This window comes from Salmo salar, chromosome ssa02 (assembly GCF_905237065.1).
Source record: "Salmo salar chromosome ssa02, Ssal_v3.1, whole genome shotgun sequence".
Classification (NCBI taxonomy): Eukaryota; Metazoa; Chordata; class Actinopteri; order Salmoniformes; family Salmonidae; genus Salmo; species Salmo salar.
This window is the reverse complement of record NC_059443.1, coordinates 81,484,988-81,497,412: the sequence shown is the minus strand read 5'-3', so window position 1 is coordinate 81,497,412 and position 12,425 is coordinate 81,484,988. Positions and strand designations below refer to the sequence as shown.

At 44.8% G+C, this 12,425-nt stretch overlaps 1 protein-coding gene across 2 annotated transcripts in view; it reads left to right on the top strand.

Annotated features, from left to right (window-relative positions):
• The window catches only part of LOC106594732 (protein sidekick-1), a 438,074-nt gene that overhangs the window by 280,297 nt on the left and 145,352 nt on the right, over positions 1-12,425 (top strand). For both annotated transcript variants that reach the window (XM_045713026.1, XM_045713027.1), the window contains exons 8-9: positions 5,337-5,420; positions 12,294-12,425. The exon at positions 12,294-12,425 is cut by the window's right edge and continues 63 nt beyond it. In XM_045713026.1, coding sequence (XP_045568982.1) covers positions 5,337-5,420; positions 12,294-12,425 — 216 coding nt within the window. The remainder of the gene's footprint in view (positions 1-5,336; positions 5,421-12,293) is intronic.

Genomic DNA, 12,425 nt, shown 5'->3' with positions numbered 1-12,425 from the left:
TGTGAAACGGATTAAAATGACAAGAGTTGATAGCTGTATGAGTTCACCATTTACACAACATATGCTGCAACCTTTTGTAATTTTAATAGTTTGTTTCATATTGGCTGGCTTCCAGCAATAGCTGAATTTGCAAAGCTAGCGAGCACCAATTCCGTTTCAGTGGTGTTTGCTATAATCTTTGCTACCCGGGTTAAATAAAGGTGAAATAAAATAAATAAATAAAAGTTCCCTTGCGACAATTTAGCTTTTGCAACGAGACCATTAAATATATTTAAGACAATGGTAGAAGAGAGTGTAGTTCTGTTCAATTTGGACTTCAGTTTATCGCTAACCTTATCACAGGGACTTTGAAGCACTAACTTACATCATCTGCATGCTGATCTTGGAATAAATTGACGATAGCAAAGATTCCATCTTTGACGAGGCCACATAAATGGAATAGGTACTAGCTAGCTTAATAGTTAATATTTGCGCGCTAGCTCTGTATATTCAGCTAGTGTGTGTGCGCGATTGACTGGATTAACCTCATGTCAGTTACGTTCATTGAGTGCCTTTCAGACAGTAGATACGACCCCTCTGTTACCTTGCCAGGGAACTGGCAGTGGATCAAACCATTGTGAGGCAAAGGGTGGGGGGGTCGCAATCTTTTGAAACTTAAAAACGCGCTATTAAGTGTCTATAATCAGCACAATTGCTTTCATTGCGTATTATTAATATTATTTAAATTACATAGTTATGTTTCAGTGATATATTGGGGGGGACAAATCATATTTTTGGGGGACAAATCATATCCCCCCGGGATTTCCGCCCCTGACTGGGTACAAAACACACCTCATTGTAGTTGGTACAAAACACACCTCACTGTACTGGGTACAACACACCTCACTGTACTTGGAACAAAACACACCTCACTGTACTGGGTACAATACACCTCACTGTGCTTGGAACAAAACACACCTCACTGTACTGCGGTCGGAGGTCGAGCAGTTGCGATACCAGGTTGAGATGCTACCAGTCAGGATGCTCTCGATGGACCCACACTTCCTTTTATAATATTACATACACTTAAACACACACACATTCCTTTCTGTTATTACACATTCATCATGGTTCCATTCTGTTATAACACATTCACCATGGTTCCTTTCTGTTATAACACATTCACCATGGTTCCTTTCTGTTATAACACATTCACCATGGTTCCTTTCTGTTATAACACATTCACCATGGTTCCTTTCTGTTATAACACATTCACCATGGTTCCTTTCTGTTATAACACATTCACCATGGTTCCTTTCTGTTATAACACATTCACCATGGTTCCTTTCTGTTATTACACATTCACCATGGTTCCTTTCTGTTATAACACATTCACCATGGTTCCTTTCTGTTATAACACATTCACCATGGTTCCTTTCTGTTATAACACATTCACCATGGTTCCTTTCTGTATTACACATTCACCATGGTTCCTTTCTGTTATTACACATTCACCATGGTTCCTTTCTGTTATTACACATTCACCATGGTTCCTTTCTGTTATAACACATTCACCATGGTTCCTTTCTGTTATAACACATTCACCATGGTTCCTTTCTGTTATTACACATTCACCATGGTTCCTTTCTGTTATTACACATTCACCATGGTTCCTTTCTGTTATTACACATTCACCATGGTTCCTTTCTGTTATAACACATTCACCATGGTTCCTTTCTGTTATAACACATTCACCATGGTTCCTTTCTGTTATTACACATTCACCATGGTTCCTTTCTGTTATAACACATTCACCATGGTTCCTTTCTGTTATTACACATTCACCATGGTTCCTTTCTGTTATAACACATTCACCATGGTTCCTTTCTGTCACATTCACCATGGTTCCTTTCTGTTATAACACATTCACCATGGTTCCTTTCTGTTATTACACATTCACCATGGTTCCTTTCTGTTATAACACATTCACCATGGTTCCTTTCTGTTATTACACATTCACCATGGTTCCTTTCTGTTATAACACATTCACCATGGTTCCTTTCTGTCACATTCACCATGGTTCCTTTCTGTTATAACACATTCACCATGGTTCCTTTCTGTCACATTCACCATGGTTCCTTTCTGTTATTACACATTCACCATGGTTCCTTTCTGTTATTACACATTCACCATGGTTCCTTTCTGTTATAACACATTCACCATGGTTCCTTTCTGTTATAACACATTCACCATGGTTCCTTTCTGTTATAACACATTCACCATGGTTCCTTTCTGTTATAACACATTCACCATGGTTCCTTTCTGTTATTACACATTCACCATGGTTCCTTTCTGTTATTACACATTCACCATGGTTCCTTTCTGTTATAACACATTCACCATGGTTCCTTTCTGTTATTACACATTCACCATGGTTCCTTTCTGTTATAACACATTCACCATGGTTCCTTTCTGTTATAACACATTCACCATGGTTCCTTTCTGTTATTACACATTCACCATGGTTCCTTTCTGTTATTACACATTCACCATGGTTCCTTTCTGTTATAACACATTCACCATGGTTCCTTTCTGTTATTACACATTCACCATGGGTCCTTTCTGTTATAACACATTCACCATGGTTCCTTTCTGTATTACACATTCACCATGGTTCCTTTCTGTTATTACACATTCACCATGGTTCCTTTCTGTCACATTCACCATGGTTCCTTTCTGTCACATTCACCACGGTTCCTTTCTGTTATTACACATTCACCATGGTTCCTTTCTGTCACATTCACCATGGTTCCTTTCTGTTATAACACATTCACCATGGTTCCTTTCTGTTATAACACATTCACCATGGTTCCTTTCTGTCACATTCACCACGGTTCCTTTCTGTTATTACACATTCACCATGGTTCCTTTCTGTTATAACACATTCACCATGGTTCCTTTCTGTTATAACACATTCACCATGGTTCCTTTCTGTTATAACACATTCACCATGGTTCCTTTCTGTTATAACACATTCACCATGGTTCCTTTCTGTCACATTCACCATGGTTCCTTTCTGTTATAACACATTCACCATGGTTCCTTTCTGTCACATTCACCACGGTTCCTTTCTGTTATAACACATTCACCATGGTTCCTTTCTGTTATTACACATTCACCATGGTTCCTTTCTGTTATTACACATTCACCATGGTTCCTTTCTGTTATAACACATTCACCATGGTTCCTTTCTGTTATAACACATTCACCATGGTTCCTTTCTGTTATAACACATTCACCATGGTTCCTTTCTGTTATTACACATTCACCATGGTTCCTTTCTGTTATTACACATTCACCATGGTTCCTTTCTGTTATAACACATTCACCATGGTTCCTTTCTGTTATAACACATTCACCATGGTTCCTTTCTGTTATAACACATTCACCATGGTTCCTTTCTGTCACATTCACCATGGTTCCTTTCTGTTATAACACATTCACCATGGTTCCTTTCTGTCACATTCACCATGGTTCCTTTCTGTTATAACACATTCACCATGGTTCCTTTCTGTCACATTCACCATGGTTCCTTTCTGTTATTACACATTCACCATGGTTCCTTTCTGTTATTACACATTCACCATGGTTCCTTTCTGTTATAACACATTCACCATGGTTCCTTTCTGTTATTACACATTCACCATGGTTCCTTTCTGTTATTACACATTCACCATGGTTCCTTTCTGTCACATTCACCATGGTTCCTTTCTGTTATAACACATTCACCATGGTTCCTTTCTGTTATTACACATTCACCATGGTTCCTTTCTGTTATAACACATTCACCATGGTTCCTTTCTGTTATAACACATTCACCATGGTTCCTTTCTGTTATAACACATTCACCATGGTTCCTTTCTGTTATAACACATTCACCATGGTTCCTTTCTGTTATTACACATTCACCATGGTTCCTTTCTGTTATAACACATTCACCATGGTTCCTTTCTGTTATAACACATTCACCATGGTTCCTTTCTGTTATAACACATTCACCATGGTTCCTTTCTGTTATAACACATTCACCATGGTTCCTTTCTCAGAACAGAACAAATGTTTTCAGTCTCAGATGAAATGATTTTGTTTCCAGAGTCAACAATCAATAAGCACACACACACTTACACTCTCCACATATAACGCACCTCAAACAGACACAGCCCACGCCTCCTCTGTACGTGTGTATATGTGTGTGTATTTGTGTGTGTGTGTGTGTGTGTGTGTGTGTGTGTGTGTGTGTGTGTGTTGGTGTGTGTGTCGGTATGGTAAACACACACAAGGTGATTGATGAAGATAAACTTCTTTTTGCTGGGTTACTCAATAGCTTTTGATGCTTCATGATTGCTGAGAGAGAGAGCGAGAGAGAGAGAGAGGTTGGATAGCGTACTCTCAGAAGTACGCTAGTGCATATTTATACTCCATCTCTCTATTCTCTCTCTTCTCTCTCTATTCTCTCTATTCTCTCTCTCTCTCCATTCTCTTTCTCTATTCTCTCTCTATCTCTATCTTTTGACCAGAGAACTGGTGTAGGTTAAGATGGTGTGTGTTTTGTGTTTGTGTGTGAGTGTGATGGCACGTAGGGAAAGGGTGTGTGAATGTGTACATCTGCCCTTCCAAACAATGAACAAGTGTTACTAAATCACATAGAGACGAACAAACAAAAAAAGAGAGAGAGAGAGACAAAGACAGCATGTATTAAAACTCTAAGCACAAACCTGTCTCCCCTCCTAACCGACCCACCGTTTGCTGCTGTTCTGTGCACGCTGTGTGTGTTAGTGTGTGACGGAGATGAATGTTTCTGTTTTTATCAGTGTCATGCCAAGTGTCTCTCTCGCTCTCCTCGTTGTCTTGTCCACAAGGTACAGCAGGTTCGACACACACACACGGGAGGAGGAGTGTTTGTGTGTGTCGTCGTTGTCTGTGTGCTGAGTGAAGAGTCATACTTCAGTCCAATCCCCCGCTAGGAGTATTAACAATATGAACAACAACAGAACACTGTTCTGGACCCGCTGGTCTGTTGTGGCTGTTGCTCTCAGCTGGTGGAGATTCTCTCTGTCGACTTCTAGAGGAACACAGAATGGAGAGATAAAGAAGAGAGGGAGAGAGAGAGGGCAGAGGAAGGAGGGAGAGAAATCTCTATCTCTCTCCATCTCCCTCTCTCTCTCTCTCTCTCTCTCTCTCTCTCTCTCTCTCTCTCTCTCTCTCTCTCTCTCTCTCTCTCTGACTGGTAATGACATTGAAGTATTGCTCTAACTATCTATTTTCTCTTGCTGTGTGTGTGTGTGTGTGTGTTTCAGAGCCTCCATACTTCACTGCTGAACCCAGACTGAAGACTGTAGCAGCGGTGGACAGGAACGTCGACTTACACTGTCAGGCCAAGGGTAAGGAATCACTGTGTGTGTGTGTGTGTGTGTGTGTGTGTGTGTGTGTGTGTGGCGATATCAATGAGCTATGAGCCCCACCCAACACTCCATCTGTTTCCTGGGGTTCCATACAAAATCCCTTCCCTACTAACATGGAGTCTTCCACTATGCCCATTCACACGAACCAACCATTCGGGACAGGCACTACAAAGCCAGCCCGATTACCGTAGCTCTGGTCCTTATCCCAGCATACCCGGAAGCTACAGAGATGGAGAGAGAGGAACAGAACCAAACAAACAACATGCTCATCCATAACATTGATAAGTACAATAAACGTTGCTTAAATTAAACATGAACACTTGTATGTATATTCTTTATACCATAAACTGTTACTGACGGGAGGTAAGAATAAAGTGTGAAATGTATGTACTAAGATAGGAACGTTAACTGGTGTGTCGACCCACATTGTTAACGGAGCTGATAACGGAGCAGGGAGGCGCGCTGAGTGTGTGTGTGTGTGTTAGTATACCAAGCGCTGCCCGCGGCCAGTGATGGACTTCTCCGTCACATTACCTTCCTCCTCTCCTGAAGCGACCAGGTTCAGGAGCCGGGATAGGTAGTCCGCCGTGACGTTTTCTTTTCCTGCCTTGTGACGGACACAGAACCTGAGGGGCTGGAGCTCCAGATACCACCTGGTCACAGAAGAATTCCAGTCCTTCATGGTCTGGATCCAGGTCAGGGCTCTGTGGACCGTGTGCAGGTCAAATTCCCTCCCAAGAAGGTAGTAACGGAGGCTATCTAGTGCCCACTTTATAGCCAGGCACTCCTTCTCGATTGTTGAATACCTAGTTTCCCTGGGCAACAGCTTCCGACTCAGGTACAGCACGGGGAGCTCTTCTCCTGGCTCCATGTGGGCCAGTACAGCTCCAATTCCCACAGCCGAAGCGTCCACCTGTACGAGAAACCTCTTCTGAAAATCAGGGCTCTGGAAAACAGGGAATGAGCACAGGCGTTTTTTTCAGCATCATGAAAGCTTCCTCACTCTCCTCAGTCCACTTCACAGGGTTGCTGGCCACCTTTGAAGTGAGGTTGGTCAGAGGGACAGCGATGGTTGAGAACTGCGGAATGAATCTCCGGTACTACCCTGCCAGACCTAGGAAGGACTTCACCTGTTTCTTGGTTCTGGGTTGAGGGCTGTTCCTGATGGACTCCACTTTGTCCACCTGAGGCCGAACTTCACCCTTACCCAGCTGGTAACCCAGGTACTTTGTCTCCTGTTTTGCCCACTCACACTTCAGGAGGTTAAGCGTGAGGCCTGCATCATGGATCTTCCCCAGGACTCTGCTAAGATGCTGTATGTGCTCCTCCCAGGAGTGGCTGTAGATCACCACGTCGTCCAAGTAAGCAGCACAGCAATCGTCACAGTCCTGGAGGACCTTGTCCATCAGCCTCTGGAAAGTCGCAGGGGCCCCATGAAGGCCAAACGGCATAACCTTGAACTGGAACAGGCCCATCGGCATCCGGAAGGCAGTGTAGGCCTTGGATTGTTCGTCCAGGGGCACCTGCCAGTACCCTTTGCAGAGATCCAATGTGGTAATGTAATGAGCTCTCCCTATTCTCTCCAGCAAGTCGTCAATGCTGGGCATGGGGTAGGCATCAAACTGTGAGATGGCATTCACCTTATGGAAGTCCATGCAGACGCGCAAAGAGCCATCTTTCTTTGGGACAATGACAATGGGGCTGCTCCATTCACTTGAAGACGGCTCGACAACATCCATCTCTATCCTTGAGGGCTACCACCAGCCTCTCAGGCACACGGTAAGGATGCTGGCAGACAGGGTTCTGGCCAGGCTTCAAACGGATGACATGTTCCAGGACTTTGGTTCTTTCTGGTCTCTGACTGAAGAGGGCCGGATACATGCCAAACAGCTGCTTCAGCTCATCTTGCTTGTCTTCTTCCAGGTGAGCCAGTATGACCTCCGCTCATCCTTTCCATGCCTCTGTGACCCCCTCCGACTCATCCTCTTCTTCTACTCTGCGGACCAGAAAGGACTTCCCCTTGGAGACTTCCTCTCTCTCCTCCCAGGCCTTGAGAAGGTTCACATGGTAGGTTTGCTTCTCCTTTCCCTTGTCCGGGTGCAGCACCTCGTTGGTCACCGGGCCCATCTTCCTCCCGATTAGGTATGGCCCTTGCCACTGCGCAAGGAGCTTGCTGGTAGACGAGGGAAGGAGGAGCAGGACTTTCTGTCCTGGCTCAAACTCTCTGTGGCAAGCGTGCTGGTAATACCCTCTCTTCTGGGTCTTCTCGGCTTGCTGAAGGTTTACCCTAGCTTCCTCTCGGTACCGCTCCAGCCAGTCTCGCATCCGGAGGACGTACTGGACAATCCCCTGTCCTGAGGTAACTACTGGGGGACTTTCCCAGCACTTCTTCAGCGGGTCCAGTGGTCCCTGTACTGGCCACCCATAGAGGAGTTCAAATGGCGAGAAACCTGTCGATGCCTGAGGCACCTCCCTGTAAGCAAAAAGCAGAAAGGATAACCACTTATCCCAGTCTTTACCAGTGTCGGCCACACACTTCCTCAGCATGTTCTTGTGCGTTTGATTGAACCTCTCTATGAGCCAATGCGTTTGGGGATGGTAGGGAGTGGTTCTCAAGCCTTTAATGCCCAGCTGTTGGTGGAGTTGAACCATCAGTCACAAAGTGAAGTTTGTCCCTTGGTCCGTCAGGATTTCATCTGGGATTCCTACACGAGAGAAGAGCTGAACAAGAGCACTGATTATTTTTGGAGTGGTTATGGAACGGAGTGGGAAGGCTTCTGGGAACCGGGTGGAATAGTCACAGATCACCAGTATATACTCGTAACCTGCGCTACTCTTCTCCAAGGGTCCAACAATGTCCATTGCAATTCTCTTGAATGGGGTAGCGATAACTGGCAGTGAACATAGAGAAGCCCGGTCAGACCTACAGACAGCACTGGTTTTCTGCCATGTGGGGCATGTTTTGCAGTATATTTGTACATCAGTATACATGGAGGGCCAAAAGAAACGGGAGCCTAAGATAGGTCTTATGTTGCCCTAGATGGCCTGCCCATGGAACTGTATGTGCAAGGTTGAGAACAAGTGGTCTACATGTAGATTGCACCACTAACTTCCTGATGTCTGCTTCTGACCCAAGGTAGAGTATGTGGTTGTCTACTGTGTAAATCCCCCCCACATGAAGATTGGCTGTCCCCAGCTAAGGCCTTGTCAAACAAACCTTTCAAGGTTGCGTCAGACTTCTGCAGTGTAGCAAAATTTTGTGGAACTTCCCATTGCACCTCTAACCCAGACACATCAGCAACAGGTACAGGGGTTCCCACATACTTCTCAAGACGCCGCTGGCGGCGTGACTTTCTGGGCCCTTTGGTTCCCCCCCTCGCACAGACTATCACACAAGTCAGGCAGAGGTTGTAAACCAGCTTTGACCTGGGCACGAGTGACAACTGAGCATGACACGTGAACATCATGCTGGCAAACTGATTGCTCATATAGCTGACTCCCCACACTTCCCAACAGATCAGAGAGTACAGGCACATCACTCCCCAAAATCATCTCAAAAGGTAGCTTCTCCATTACCACAACTTTAAGGAGGTATTTCTGACCCTGAATCTCAACTGTGAGCTCATCTGTTGGCTGCTGCAACTGGTCACCGTGGACACATTGGATCAGTGTCCAGTGACCATAATCAAGGTCATTAACATGTACATTACATTTTCTGATCAGTCTTTTACCATTCACTTTTGCAGATACCAAGACTGACCCTTCCCCACTCTGTCTATTCTGAACACCATCCCCCTCTCTGGGCACATAACACTAACCTGAGAGCTTGGATTTATGTAGTGGACACAATGAAGCTTTGTGCCCCTGCTGGCGGCAATAAAAACAGGTCAAACCCCTCCTATCAGAGCGAACTGCATGATCCCTTACCTCCCTCCTCCCAGACACATACTCCCCAGAGTTACCTTCATCATCTCTGGCGTCTCTGGTGTCCCTTGTGTCTTTGAAACTCCTTGGAGCGGGTGCTGCAGGTTGTGGTGGGCCCCCTTTATGTGCATTAAGGTACTGCAGTGCAAGCTTGGCCCCCATAAGCCCATCCTTGGGCTCGTGCTCTCGGACCCAGGTTAAAATGTCGTGTGGGAGAACTTGTAGAAGTTGCTCGAGGATGACGACCTCACCGATCTCGTCCTGTGTCTTCTCCTCCGGTCGAACCCATCGTCGGTAGAGGCCCTTGAGGCAGTGGTACGTCTCTGTCGGCGACTCACCCGATGACATCGATGCAGCTCTGAAGCGTTGACGGTAGGTCTCCGGGGAGATGTCGAACTTCACCAGCAGCGCTTCCTTCAAGCCCTTGTAGACATTGGACAACCCCTCATCCATTGCTGTGTAAGCCTCTAAGACCTTGCCTGTGAGCAATGGGACAAGCCTGCAGGCCCACTCTACCTCCGGCCACCGCCACATCTTGGCCATTTGCTCAAACCTCAACAGGTAGTTTTCATTGTCCTCTGGTCCCCCAGCTGCTCCTTCAGTCAGCTGGTCTTTTATGGCTGCATCTGCTGGTTCAACCGGTAGCTCCAGCGGTGCTGGTTGTGTTAGGCCCCTTGGTCGAGCCCCTAGTTTCTCATAATTAACCTCTTCTTCCCCAGACAATTCCATGGTATTCCATCCTGTTTCAATTTTAGGTACCTTTTCTGACAGTTGATGCTGCTGCTGAGAACGGGATCCTGTACGCATTCCTTTACATCTCTTTTTGGAATTCACTGATTTGTGGTGCGCCATCCCACCGCTGCCACCATATGTCAGAAGGCTAAACTGAAAAACCTAACCTCTCTCAAATAAAAAGTACTTCTGTGAAAGGGTGTTTATTTACATAGTGAATCCGGAAGCAAAACAAAAGTACTGCTATCCAAAGTATACATTATGGGGACAGCTTAAAGACAAGGCTGCCCCGTCAACAGCTCAATCCATAATGATCCCCCTCCTTGAACTGAAAGAGAGGCTCAGCTGTTGGAGAGGTGTGTGTGTGTGTGTGTGTGTGTGTGTGTGTGTGTGTGTGTGTGTGTGTGTGTGTGTGTGTGTGTGTGTGTGTGTGTGTGTGTGTGTGTGTGTGTGTGTGTGTGTGTGTGTGTGCGTGCGTGCGTGCGTGCGTGCGTGTGGCGATATCAATGAGCTACGAGCCACACTCAACACACACACCAAATCAGTTAGTGTTTTGTTGGGATGTTGTAGGTTATGTGTTTGGATTTCTGCATCTGTTTCCTGGAGTTCCATCTATACATACTGACACATAACAACATGGAGTTCCATCTATACATACTGACACATAACAACATGGAGTTCCATCTATACATACTGACACATAACAACATGGAGTTCCATCTATACATACTGACACATAACAACATGGAGTTCCATCTATACATACTGACACATAACAACATGGAGTTCCATCTATACATACTGACACATAACAACATGGAGTTCCATCTATACATACTGACACATAACAACATGGAGTTCCATCTATACATACTGACACATAACAACATGGAGTTCCATCCATCCATACTGACACATAACAACATGGAGTTCCATCTATACATACTGACACATAACAACATGGAGTTCCATCCATCCATACTGACACATAACAACATGGAGTTCCATCTATACATACTGACACATAACAACATGGAGTTCCATCTATACATACTGACACATAACAACATGGAGTTCCATCCATCCATACTGACACATAACAACATGGAGTTCATTATAAGGCTGAATAGGGCTGCATGTATAGTATAAAGCATTATAAGGCTGAATAGGGCTGCATGTACAATATAAAGCATTATAAGGCTGAATAGGGCTGTATGTACAGTATAAAGCATTATAAGGCTGAATAGGGCTGTATGTACAGTATAAAGCATCAAAAGGCTGAGTAGGGCTGTATGTACAGTATAAAGGATTATAAGGCTGAATAGGGCTGTATGTACAGTATAAAGGATTATAAGGCTGAATAGGGCTGTATGTAACTTATAAAGTATTATAAGGCTGAATGTACAGTATAAAGCATTATAAGGCTGAGTAGGGCTGTATGTACAGTATAAAGGATTATAAGGCTGAATAGGGCTGTATGTACAGTATAAAGGATTATAAGGCTGAATAGGGCTGTATGTACCGTATAAAGCATTATAAGGCTGAATGTACAGTATAAAGCATTATAAGGCTGAGTAGGGCTGGGTTGTTGAGGCTGATTAAGCTTCAGTATTTTTGAGAGTTAATGACTGGAACTCATCTGGAAAATCAGATTCTCGTCAGGAACTGATTACAACTCTGCTGATGATTGGACATTACTTTAACTACCTCATATCACACACACACACACACACACACACACACACACACACACACACACACACACACACACACACACACACACACACACACACACACACACACACACACACAGTCTTGCTCAAACTCACAGGGCACTTCCAACTGGAGAGACCAGAGAAGAGAGAGGGTCAGTTGTAAATTGTTCTAACTATATGAATCTGTCTCTGTCAATCATGGAGGTCAGAGTTAAATATTATCTACTTGGCTTTTTTCAGCAAGATAATTCAGTCAGCGTGTCCCTTGTCCCCACCCTTACCCTGCTGTAGCCCTGCCACCTCTATATTCTATGGACTATTATCTACTCATTTGAATACACACTGGCATACATATTATACACAATAAACTGTGTGTGTGTGTGTGTGTGTGTGTGTGTGTGTGTGTGTGTGTGTGTGTGTGTGTGTGTGTGTGTGTGGCGTGCGTGTGCGTGCGTGCGTGCGTGCGTATGTCTGTGTGTAGGAGTCCCCTCGGCCCGTATAGACTGGTATAAAGACGCGGTGCCCGTATCCAAGCTGGCCAACCCTCGCTACAAGGTTACTGCGGCAACAGGTCTAACTGTGCGGAGAGTCCAACCAGGAGATGCCGGAATGT